The sequence below is a fragment of the Oncorhynchus nerka genome, linkage group LG25 (assembly GCF_034236695.1).
Source record: "Oncorhynchus nerka isolate Pitt River linkage group LG25, Oner_Uvic_2.0, whole genome shotgun sequence".
Lineage (NCBI taxonomy): Eukaryota > Metazoa > Chordata > Actinopteri > Salmoniformes > Salmonidae > Oncorhynchus > Oncorhynchus nerka.
In genome coordinates this window covers 46,370,170-46,382,972 of record NC_088420.1, presented here as the reverse complement: position 1 = coordinate 46,382,972, position 12,803 = coordinate 46,370,170, and the positions used below count along the sequence as shown (strand labels likewise).

The 12,803-nt window shown below is 44.9% G+C and overlaps 1 protein-coding gene across 1 annotated transcript in view; it reads right to left on the bottom strand.

Moving 5' to 3' along the window:
* LOC115109580 (protein-methionine sulfoxide oxidase mical3a-like) overlaps positions 1-12,803 on the bottom strand; it is a 149,229-nt gene that overhangs the window by 50,090 nt on the left and 86,336 nt on the right. Inside the window, 5 exon segments of the mRNA XM_029634623.2 lie at positions 710-806; positions 4,122-4,248; positions 5,615-5,730; positions 6,157-6,414; positions 12,617-12,717. Coding sequence (XP_029490483.2) covers positions 710-806; positions 4,122-4,248; positions 5,615-5,730; positions 6,157-6,414; positions 12,617-12,717 — 699 coding nt within the window.

Sequence of the window (12,803 nt, the reverse complement as noted above, 5' to 3'; positions counted from 1 at the left end):
ATAAGACTAACATAAGAAAAAAAAGTTGAGGGGTCTGAATACTTTCCGAATGCACTGTATATAGTTGCCAACCCTGTTAGTCTCATTGTCACTGTCAGACTACGCTATCTCATAAAGGTGACGGAAAAGCCTATGAGAGATTAGGGAAAGTCACACTGAGAAACATTTCAAATTGTTAAAAATTGTATTAACCTTATTGACGATGCAAGTGACATTCCACCAGGTTAGTGAACACAAAATAAATCAAATAAAATCAGCCCATCAGTCAATCCATCCACATAGCACCATTCACACATGACACACATGACAGTCATGGCCGTTGCTTGTTTCTACAGTTAAGGACTATTAGGACGGAACCTTCAGATAAACCCCATCCATTTGGACTTCAGTCATTCATGTTACGTAGCAAATGCTTCTCAAGCAGGTAATGGTCTAGGATGAAAGCAATTCATTGTCACATTTCAGTGATTGCAATGAACCCCAGTTCCCAAAAAACAAGAAACTTACAAGAACAGACATTCATGAAAATGTTATAATATGAAGTTATCTAAATAACTGAATACATTTACATTTACATTTAAGTCATTTAGCAGACGCTCTTATCCAGAGCGACTTACAAATTGGATACATTTACTTATATTGTTTTCATTATAGCTTAATTAATCAGGGGACACATGAATACAAGAACATTCATGCAAACACTACTCACCATTTCTGGTGAGCTTGGGTGTTGACGAGTTGACTACATTCTCCATTTCGATAAGCATTTCCCTACTTGAATCCCCTGTGTCTATGAGGTGTCGTACCTGAAAACAGTGGGGGAGGGGGCAACATACCATTAGGATTTCACATTGGAAGATGTCCTTAGGTCAAAGCTAGGGCCAGGGTTTTTTACCAGGTCACATATCTGAGCCGGGAAAAAACTCTGGTTCTTAGTTACAACCTAGGCCAGAGTATTCCTGGTCAGGTCAGGTGGTCAAGACAAACTCCTGGCCCATCTCAAATGGGATATCATGCACAGAAAAGTATGGGTACTTCAGTACTAGAGGTTGACCGATTAATCAGCATGGCCAATTTCATATTTTCATAACAATCGCAAATCTGCCTTTTTGGACGCCGATTATGGCCGATTACATTGCAACCCCACGAGGAGACTGCGTGACAGGCTGACCACCAGTTACGCGAGTGCATTGTCAAAAGGAACGTGTGGCTGAAGAGAGCCATGGTAAGTTGCTAGCTAGCATTATACTTATCTTACAAAAAACAATCAATCTTCACATAATCACTAGTTAACTACACATAGTTGATGATATTACTAGGTTAACTAGCTTGTCCTGCGTTGCATATAATCAATGCGATGCCTGTTCATTTATCATCGAATCACAGCCTACTTCAACTTCGCCAAAAGGGTGATGATTTAACAAAAGCACATTGCAGAAAAAAGCACAATCGTTGCACAAATGTACCCAACCATAAACATCAATGTCTTTCTTAAAAATCAATTTTAGTTCAAAGAAATGAATGTTAGCAGGCAATATTAACTATGGAAAATGTGTCACTTCTCTTGCGTTTAGTGCAAGCAGAGTCAGGGTATATGCAACAGTTTGGACCGCCTGGCTCGTTGCCAAATATGAACTAATTTTCCAGAATTCTACATAATTATGACATAACATTGAAGGTTGTGCAAGGCAACAGCAACATTTAGACTTAGGGTTGCCACCCGTTCGATAAAATACGGAACGGTTCCGTATTTCACTGAAAGAATAAATGTTTTATTTTCGAAATGATTTCCAGATTTGACCATATTAATGACCAAAGGCTCGTACTTCTGTGTTTATTATATTATAATTAAGCCTATGATTTGACATTTGATAGAGCAGTCTGAGCGGTGGTAGGCAGCAGCAGTCTCGTAAGCATTCATTCAGACAGCACTTTCCTGCGTTTGCCAGCAGCTCTTAGCAATGCTTGAAGTACAGCGCTGTTTATGACTTCAAGCCCATCAACTCCCAAGATTAGGCTGGCAATATTAAAGTGCCTATAAGAACATCTAATAGTCAATAGACGCGTCAATATTCCTATAATAACTACAACCGAAAACTTCTTTATTGGGAATATTGAAGAACTGGAATATTGAATCACCAGCTTTCATATGTTCTCGTGTTCTGAGCAAGGAACTTAAACGTTAGCTTTCTTACATGGCACATACTGCACTTCTACTTTCTTCTCCAACACTTTGTTTTTGCAGTATTTAAACCAAATTGAACATGTATCATTATTTATTTGAGACTAAATAGATTTGATGTAATATATTAAGTTCAAATAAAAGTGCTAATTGTTCATTCAGTATTGTTGTAATTGTCATTATTACAAATACAGTTGAAGTCAGAAGTTTACATACATTGGAGTCATTAAAACTCATTTTTCAACCACTCCACAAATTTCTTGTTAACAAACTATAGTTTTGGCAAGTCGTTAAGGACATCTACTTTGTGCATGACACAAGTAATTTCTCCAACAATTGTTTACAGACAGATTATTTCACTTATAATTCACTGTATCACAATTCCAGTGGGTCAAAAGTTTACATACACTAAGTTGACTGTGCCTTTAAACAGCTTGGAAAATTCAAGAAAATTAGGTCATTGCTTTAGAAGCTTCTGTAAGGCTAATTGACATCATTTGAGTCAATTGGAGGTGTACCTGTGGATGTATTTCAAGGCCTACCTTCAAACTCGGTGCCTCTTTGCTTGACATCATGGTGAAGTCAAAAGAAATCAGCCAAGACCTCAGAAAGAAAATGTAGACCTCCACAAGTCTAGTTCAACCTTGGGAGTAATTTCCAAATGCCTGAAGATAACACGTCCATCTGTACAAACAATAGTATGCAAGTATAAACACCATGAGACCACGCAGCTGTCCTACCGCTCAGGAAGGAGACACCTTCTGTCTCCTAGAGATGAATGTACTTTGGTGCGAAAAGTGCAAATCAATCCCAGAACAACAGCAAAGGATCTTTGGAAGATGCTGGAGGAAACAGGTACAAAAGTATCTATATCCACAGTAAAACGAGGCCTATATCGACATAACCTGAAAGTCCGCTCAGCAAGGAAGAAGCCACTGTTCCAAAACCACCATAAAAAAGCTAGACTACGGTTTGCAACTGCACATGGGGACAAAGATACTACTTTTTGGAGAAATGTCCTCTGGTCTGATGAAACAAATATAGAACTGTTTGGCCATAATGTCCATCATTATGTTTGAAGGAAAAAGGGGGAGTCTTGCAAGCCAAAGAACACCATCCCAACCGTAAAGCACAGGGGTGGCAGCATCATGTTGTGGGGGTGCATTGCTGCAGGAGGGACTGGTGCACTTCACAAAACAGAAGGCATCATGAGGAGGGAAATTAAATGGATATATTGACGCAACATCTCAAGACATCAGTCGGGAAGTTAAAGCTTGGTCACAAATGGGTCTTCCAAATGGACGATGACCCCAAGCATAATTCCAAAGTTGTGGCAAAATGGCTTAATGACAACAAAGTCAAGGTACTGGAGTGGCAGTCACAAAGCCCTGACCTCAATCCTATAGACAATTTGTGGGCAGAACTGAAAAAGCACGTGCGAGCAAGGAGGCCTAAAAACCTGACTCTGTTACATCAGCTCTGTCAGGAGGAATGGGCCAAAATTCACCCAACTTATTGTGGGACGCTTGTGGAAGGCTACCTGAAACGTTTGACCCAAGTTAAACAATTTAAAGGCAATGCTACCAAATACTAATTGAGTGTATGTAAACTTCTGACCCACTGGGAATGTGATGAAAGAAATAAAAGCTGAAATAAACCACTCTACTATTATTCTGACATTCCATTTTCTTGTGAAAAAAAAGTTGTGATCCTAACGGACCTAAGACAGAATTTTTACTAGGATTAAATGTCAGGAATTGTGAAACTGAGTTTAAATTTATTTGGCTAAGGTGTATGTAAACTTCAGACTTCAACTGCATATAAAAATTGGCCAAGTAATCGGTATCGGCGTTGAAAAATCATAATCGGTCAACCTCTATTCAGTACATCATGCTCCAATCATAGTCATACAGTCATATGTTCTCAGTGTATACCCTACCTGGTTGGGCCTGAGGAAGTGGAGGCTAATATTAGGGTAGCGCGTGGTGGGGTCCACACTGTAGTGACTGAAATTCTTATTGATGTTCTCTGGCGTTGTCTGAGGCAGCAAGCGATATATGCTCTCCCTAAAAAAATAAAAAAGGGGAAACCATGATAATTGAATTATAGAAAAGCACATGGGAGAAGAACAGAGGATTCAACACATTCCATTCAGAGCTCCAAAGGCTCTTATTCTATTAGTAGTACATTACTAGAGGAGGGGCTGACAGTGGAGCCTAATGCAGACGCTTTTCCTGGTAGAGCACTCAGAGATAACGGAGTATGTGTATGTGTATGTATATATATATATATATATATATATATATATATATATATATATATATATATATCTCACTCACACACACGCTGTTATATTCACAGTAACCCGTCAAAAGTTGACACACCTTCAAGGGTTTTTCTTTATTTTTTACTATTTTCTACATTTTCTAGATTGCAGCCCCAATAAAAGCTTCACAGAGTTCAAGTAACAGACACATCTCAACATCAACTGTTCAGAGGAGACAGTGTGAATCAGGCATTCATGGTCGAATTGCTATAAAGAAACCACTACTAAAGGACACCAATAAGAATAAGAGAATTTCTTCGGCCAAGAAACACGAGCAATGGATATTAGATTGTTGGAAATATGTCCTTTTTGGTTTTTGGTTCCAACCGCCGTGTCTTTGTGAGACGCAGAGTAGGTGAACGAATGATCTCTGCATGTGTGGTTCCCACCATGCATATTGCTGGTGACACTGTCTGTGATTTAATTTAGAATTCAAGGCACACTTAACCAGCATGGCTACGACAGCAATACGCCATCCTATCTGTTTTGCGCTTAGTGGGAATATCGTTTTTTCCCCAACAGGACAATGACCCAAAACACACCTCCAGGCTGTGTAAGGACTATTTGACCAAGAAGGAGAGTGATGGAGTGCTGCATCAGATGACCTGGCCTCCACAATCATCTGCCCTCAACCCAATTGAGATGAGTTGGACCGCAGTGAAGGAAAAGCAGCCAACAAGTGCTCAGCATATGTGGGAACTCCTTCAGACTGATTTGTTTAACACTTTTTTGTTTACTACATGATTCTATGTGTTATTTTCTAGTTTGATGTCTTCACTATTATTCTACTATGTACCCCTTTTTTCACCGGTACCGTATATATTAATATGAGAGAGCGAAAGAGAGAGGGGAATTATTTGAAAGCTTATTATTATATTGCCAACATGGCTAGCTAAGTTATAAAAGAAAATCTTACAGTGTTAGGCTTACAAAAGTATGTATGTATGTATGCATGTATGTGTGTGTGTGTGTGTGTGTGTGTGTGTGTGTGTAAGCGCATGTATGCGACTGTGAGCATGTGGAGTGCGTGTGTGTATAGTATGTGTGTGAGTTGAAGTATGACGTGGGAGTAGAATGTGTGTGTTATAACGTGTCCCCTCCCTCACCTCTCAGCCAGCACGTCCAGAGATGTGTTCCCCTGGGCCCAGCTCTTCACCATCCAGCCGGAGTCCATGGCTGCCAGGAAACCCCGGGCTATACCAGTGCCCATGGGCCAGAAGGGCTGGAGAGAGGGACAAACACAGTAACATGGTGAAGTACGCATACACTTTTTTGGTTACTACATGATTCCATGTGATATTTCATAGTTTTGATGTCTTCACTATTATTCTACAATGTAGACAATAGTACAAATAAAGTAAAACCCTGGAATGAGTAGGTGTGTCCAAACTTTTGACTGGTACTGTATAGTATACACACAACGTTACATATATAAAAGTATCTGTTTCAAGCAAGCAAACGTCAATACTGAAATCGCTCTCTAAATTCACTGACATTTTTCCCACACTCTTGGTCACGCTGATTTTCACTCCCTTTCTCATTTATTGTAAATAAATGAGCCAGTCAGACTCTACCTCATCCACAGTGACTGAGAATATACCTTCTTAGTGAGACTGAAACACCCTCCACCCGGTAGACACCCCCTCACCTCCAGTAGACTGTCCCCCACCAGAGACACCAGTAGCTGGCGCCCGTTGCGTTGGCGTACCAGCGCCGCGTTCTCGGAGGCGTACATGCAGGTGAAGTCGAACATGGCCACGTCGGGCTGGCCGTAGTGGTTGATGGCAAAGTCCAGCGTGGGCAGCTGGTGGTTGGTGGAGAAGTCTGCGGCCTCGCGGGCGTAAGATAGCAGAGCTGCCTGGTCCACGTTAGCCCTGGAAAGCAGCATCTCTGTGTCTGCATAATCCTGGAGACATGAAGACGGCTCAGATGACGAGAGGAAGGGAGAGACACTAATAAGAGACTGTCACGCACAGAGAATGAGGCATGACATCCATGCAGTGGTTTTTGGAGGAGAAGATATTTTCCACAGGAGGTTAGCCTGCACCACCAAAGCAGAACTTTGATTCCGAATCAAGTCAATAACATTCGAAAGTTATATTGAATTGAATAACTTTTGGCCCGTTTGCAATGTCTCCAAAAACAAGTATTTTAATTCCCAATATAAAAATCTAAACACCCCCATAGTCAATTATACTTTACTGTGTACGATATGTTGCATCAAATGAAGGCATGCTCTAAATGGACTGTTCTTTGAAAGAGACCGGTAAGAGGCACATTCTTTTCCTTTGACTTTCCCTGGCTAGGCTGGGTCTGGCAGTGTCAGGCTGGCTGACTGGTGAGCCGGATGGGTGGAGGGGAGGTGAAGGGCGGAGCATTTGGAAGATCTGAGAGAGTGACTTTCTATTTCACGGTGCTAGGGGGAACAGTGTGGACCCGACCCACCGCACCCCTGCCTGCCAACCCCCCCTTTATTTAAATGGTGCATAAAAAAAAGGGACTATGGAGTGATTTCCATTGATATGAAAGGACCATGACTGGAAGCAAGTCGTCTTTTAGGAAACGTATCTATGGGCTAGGATACATACCGGTACATCAAACCACTGAAAACTCACCAGTTTGTTATGGTCCTAATCACGGAATGACATATAGAACCCCTATTCCTTAAATAGGATATATGTGGGCCTAGTCTGTAAAGATTTGTCATCTAACTTCTAATGTGTATGACCTTTTATTGTGGCATAAACACAACCGGTGTTTGTCATCTGATTGTCAAACAATAACGTCAACTTTCTCCTTTACTAAGCCACCGGCTCCCATTTATCTACCGGCATCATATTCCAGCCTCCACACACAGTGATGAATAGAAAGAGACATCTGTTACACAAAACACCACAAAGTGTCATCGGGCCAGGATTTATGGGTCCGCTGTTGTCTGAGCGCGTCTCGGTGTCATCTTTTGCCACGTTCACGTGCTAGTCAGAACTCTGACATTTCCCAACATTTTAACTGGTTGTAGCTGTGCCGTGTTCAACCAGTTAAAAAGTAGAACGATTCGGAGTTCCTTAGTTCCGACTAGCACGTAAACGCTGCATCTGCCTTGGCAAATGTCATTGTCCCCGTCGAACCACATTGCATTTTGGAGCATAGGAAATACCACCTGTTTTCAAGTCCATTCTCTCATTTTTCATGCCTCTGACCTGCCGAAATGATAAAATTTCAATGTCTTCCGGGTTGGAGCGAGCGGTCGCATCTGCACTCGGTCCGCAGGTAGTATTACATTTCATTACATTTCATTATAGTACAACGGTTTGATTTGTCTAATCTTATCAATTTCTTCTTAGCTAGCTACACAGCCGTCTTTGTTTCATAGATAATTGCGTAATTATCGTATTTCGTCGTCCTAACGCAGTCTACACTGCCCTGCAGCTAGCCAGCTAGCTAACGTCCACCGTTAGCTAGTCCACCGTCTACCGATTAGCAGCACAACTATTACACTCAACTGAACGACTTGATTAGTGTAGTGTTAGCTAGCTACATAGTTGTCTCTGCTGTCTTCGTACCCAAGATAATTGTGTAGTTTAGAGTGTGTAGTTTTATGTCGTCCTTAACATAGGAGACTCTGCTAGCTAGCCAACAGCTAGCCAACGTCTACCGAACAGAACTTCTGCACTCAACAATCCGGTCGCATTTCGCTTCGCTCCACAGGTAGTATCACATTTTTCATTTCATTTCATTACAGTACAACGGCTTGATTTGTTTGATCGTAGCTAGCTACATAGCTAGCTACACAGCCGTCTTTGTATCAAAGATAATTGTGTAGTCTAGAGCGACTTCCTAGGTTAGTTAGCCAGCTATTGTCGTTCTTTTAACGCAACGTAACGTAAATCAACACTGCTAGCTAGCCAGCTAGCCCCGAATAGCAGCACAGTAGAAACTATTACACTCAACGGAACGACTTGATTAGTGTAGTGTCAACAACGCAGCCAATGCCAACTAGCCTACTTAGTCAACAACGCAGCCTCTGCCAGCTAGCCTACTTCAGCAGTACTGTATCATTTTAATCATTTTAGTCAATAAGATTCTTGCTACGTAAGCTTAACTCTCTGAACACTCGTGACGTGTAGTCCACTTGTCATTCCAATCTCCTTTGCATTAGCGTAGCCTCTTGTGTAGCCTGTCAACTATGTGTCTGTCTATCCCTGTTCTCTCCTCTCTGCACAGACCATACAAACGCTCCACACCGCGTGGCCGCGGCCACCCTAATCTGGTGGTCCCAGCGCGCACGACCCACGTGGAGTTCCAGGTCTCCGGTAGCCTCTGGAACTGCCGATCTGCGGCCAACAAGGCAGAGTTCATCTCCGCCTATGTCTCCCTCCAGTCCCTCGACTTCTTGGCACTGACGGAAACATGGATCACCACAGACAACACTGCTACTCCTACTGCTCTCTCTTCGTCTGCCCACGTGTTCTCGCACACCCCGAGAGCTTCTGGTCAGCGGGGTGGTGGCACCGGGATCCTCATCTCTCCCAAGTGGTCATTCTCTCTTTCTCCCCTTACCCATCTGTCTATCGCCTCCTTTGAATTCCATGCTGTCACAGTTACCAGCCCTTTCAAGCTTAACATCCTTATCATTTATCGCCCTCCAGGTTCCTCGGAGAGTTCATCAATGAGCTTGATGCCTTGATAAGCTCCTTTCCTGAGGACGGCTCACCTCTCACAGTTCTGGGCGACTTTAACCTCCCCACGCCTACCTTTGACTCATTCCTCTCTGCCTCCTTCTTTCCACTCCTCTCCTCTTTTGACCTCACCCTCTCACCTTCCCCCTACTCACAAGGCAGGAAATACGCTCGACCTCATCTTTACTAGATGCTGTTCTTCCACTAACCTCGTTGCAACTCCCTCCAAGTCTCCGACCACTACCTTGTATCCTTTTCCCTCTCGCTCTCATCCAACACTTCCCACACTGCCCCTACTCGGATGGTATCGCGCCGTCCCAACCTTCGCTCTCTCTCCCCGCTACTCTCTCCTCTTCCATCCTATCATCTCTTCCCTCTGCTCAAACCTTCTCCAACCTATCTCCTGATTCTGCCTCCTCAACCCTCCTCTCCTCCCTTTCTGCATCCTTTGACTCTCTATGTCCCCTATCCTCCAGGCCGGCTCGGTCTTCCCCTCCCGCTCCGTGGCTCGACGACTCATTGCGAGCTCACAGAACAGGGCTCCGGGCAGCCGAGCGGAAATGGAGGAAAACTTCCTCCCCTGCGGACCTGACATCCTTTCACTCCCTCCTCTCTACATTTTCCTCTTCTCTCTCTGCTGCTAAAGCCACTTTCTACCACTCTAAATTCCAAGCATCTGCCTCTAACCCTAGGAAGCTCTTTGCAACCTTCTCCTCCCTCCTGAATCCTCCTCCCCCTCCCCCCTCCTCCCTCTCTGCAGATGACTTCGTCAACCATTTTGAAAAGAAGGTCGACGACATCCGATCCTCGTTGCTAAGTCAAACGACACCGCTGGTTCTGCTCACACTGCCCTACCCTGTGCTCTGACCTCTTTCTCCCCTCTCTCTCCAGATGAAATCTCGCGTCTTGTGACGGCCGGCCGCCCTACAACCTGCCCGCTTGACCCTATCCCCTCCTCTCTTCTCCAGACCATTTCCGGAGACCTCCTCCCCTACCTCACCTCGCTCATCAACTCATCCCTGACCGCTGGCTACGTCCCTTCCGTCTTCAAGAGAGCGAGAGTTGCACCCCTTCTGAAAAAACCTACACTCGATCCCTCCGATGTCAACAACTACAGACCAGTATCCCTTCTTTCTTTTCTCTCCAAAACTCTTGAACGTGCCGTCCTTGGCCAGCTCTCCCGCTATCTCTCTCAGAATGACCTTCTTGATCCAAATCAGTCAGGTTTCAAGACTAGTCATTCAACTGAGACTGCTCTTCTCTGTATCACGGAGGCGCTCCGCACTGCTAAAGCTAACTCTCTCTCCTCTGCTCTCATCCTTCTAGACCTATCGGCTGCCTTCGATACTGTGAACCATCAGATCCTCCTCTCCACCCTCTCCGAGTTGGGCATCTCCGGCGCGGCCCACGCTTGGATTGCGTCCTACCTGACAGGTCGCTCCTACCAGGTGGCGTGGCGAGAATCCGTCTCCACACCACGTGCTCTCACCACTGGTGTCCCCCAGGGCTCTGTTCTAGGCCCTCTCCTATTCTCGCTATACACCAAGTCACTTGGCTCTGTCATAACCTCACATGGTCTCTCCTATCATTGCTATGCAGACGACACACAATTAATCTTCTCCTTTCCCCCTTCTGATGACCAGGTGGCGAATCGCATCTCTGCATGTCTGGCAGACATATCCGTGTGGATGACGGATCACCACCTCAAGCTGAACCTCGGCAAGACGGAACTGCTCTTCCTCCCGGGGAAGGACTGCCCGTTCCATGATCTCGCCATCACGGTTGACAACTCCATTGTGTCCTCCTCCCAGAGCGCTAAGAACCTTGGCGTGATCCTGGACAACACCCTGTCGTTCTCAACTAACATCAAGGCGGTGGCCCGTTCCTGTAGGTTCATGCTCTACAACATCCGCAGAGTACGACCCTGCCTCACACAGGAAGCGGCGCAGGTCCTAATCCAGGCACTTGTCATCTCCCGTCTGGATTACTGCAACTCGCTGTTGGCTGGGCTCCCTGCCTGTGCCATTAAACCCCTACAACTCATCCAGAACGCCGCAGCCCGTCTGGTGTTCAACCTTCCCAAGTTCTCTCACGTCACCCCGCTCCTCCGCTCCCTCCACTGGCTTCCAGTTGAAGCTCGCATCCGCTACAAGACCATGGTGCTTGCCTACGGAGCTGTGAGGGGAACGGCACCTCAGTACCTCCAGGCTCTGATCAGGCCCTACACCCAAACAAGGGCACTGCGTTCATCCACCTCTGGCCTGCTCGCCTCCCTACCACTGAGGAAGTACAGTTCCCGCTCAGCCCAGTCAAAACTGTTCGCTGCTCTGGCCCCCCAATGGTGGAACAAACTCCCTCACGACGCCAGGACAGCGGAGTCAATCACCACCTTCCGGAGACACCTGAAACCCCACCTCTTTAAGGAATACCTAGGATAGGATAAAGTAATCCCTCTCACCCCCCCTCCCCCTGAAAAGATTTAGATGCACTACTGTTCCACTGGAGGTCATAAGGTGAATGCACCAATTTGTAAGTCGCTCTGGATAAGAGCGTCTGCTAAATGACTTAAATGTTAAATGTAATAAAAAGTGGTGTAATAGCCTACAGCTTTCTTGACATTTTGTTTTAATTATTGTGATAGGCTCATGTTTTGCGAGTACGGTGTACCCCCAATATTTATTTTGCCGGGATGCCGTACGGGCCGCCTTACTTTCACCCTTGATCATGTCCCCGCTCAGCCTGCAGCCTGGCCCGACTCATCAGGATCAGATTCATTAGTGCACACTGTAGCAAAACGTTTCCAACGGAAAAGGAAAACAGGCGTTTGTTATTGGACAAGTTCAGGTAGTCCCTCCCTGTTCCAGTCCATTTTCTTCCCTTTGGTGCCTAATGAATACGACCCAGCACTGGACCTACAGAGCCTGTTCAGCCATTCAACCTCCTACTGTACTGGCCCGATGACCGCTGATTAAAACTCACATTCGGTGCAAATCCGATTATCAAAAGGGTTAGCATTCCCAATTACTCAAATGCCTTCATAACGAGTGTTTGATTGGGTCTGTAAAATATTACCAAACCCTTTTTTCCCTCCACAAAGTAAGATCGAAATACAGCGGCAACTTTTACTGGAACATGAAAGCTGAACTTCTAAAAGAGGTCCTGATGTCCTAAAAGCTAGAGTGACTGCCCACTCTAGTCAAAGGAAACAGCAGTGTTATGAAGTGTGGGGACACAAACTCTCATTAAGTGTGGTTGAGCTGGCGGTTTGTTCCTGATACAGTTTTGGCTTGGTCTGGCCATTAGGCAGGAACACAGGCACACAGAGACGGAAAGTGACTGAGTGAGTGTACAGTTCTGAATGTGTGTGCATGCATGTGTACGAGAGAGACATCTCCAGACGTGTCCCTCTCTCACCCTCTGATCACTCACATGCAGAATGACTCCCTTCTCCAGCAGGCTCTGTTTCTTGGCAGTCATGACAAAGTAGTGCGTGTCATCCTTGTAGTAGACAATGTTTTCCAGGTCAATTCCTATCAAATCAATAGAAAGAGATAGTTTTGCGATGTATTTTTGGTAAACCAATGTATTTTCTACGGTTGCTCCTATGGCTCCTCCA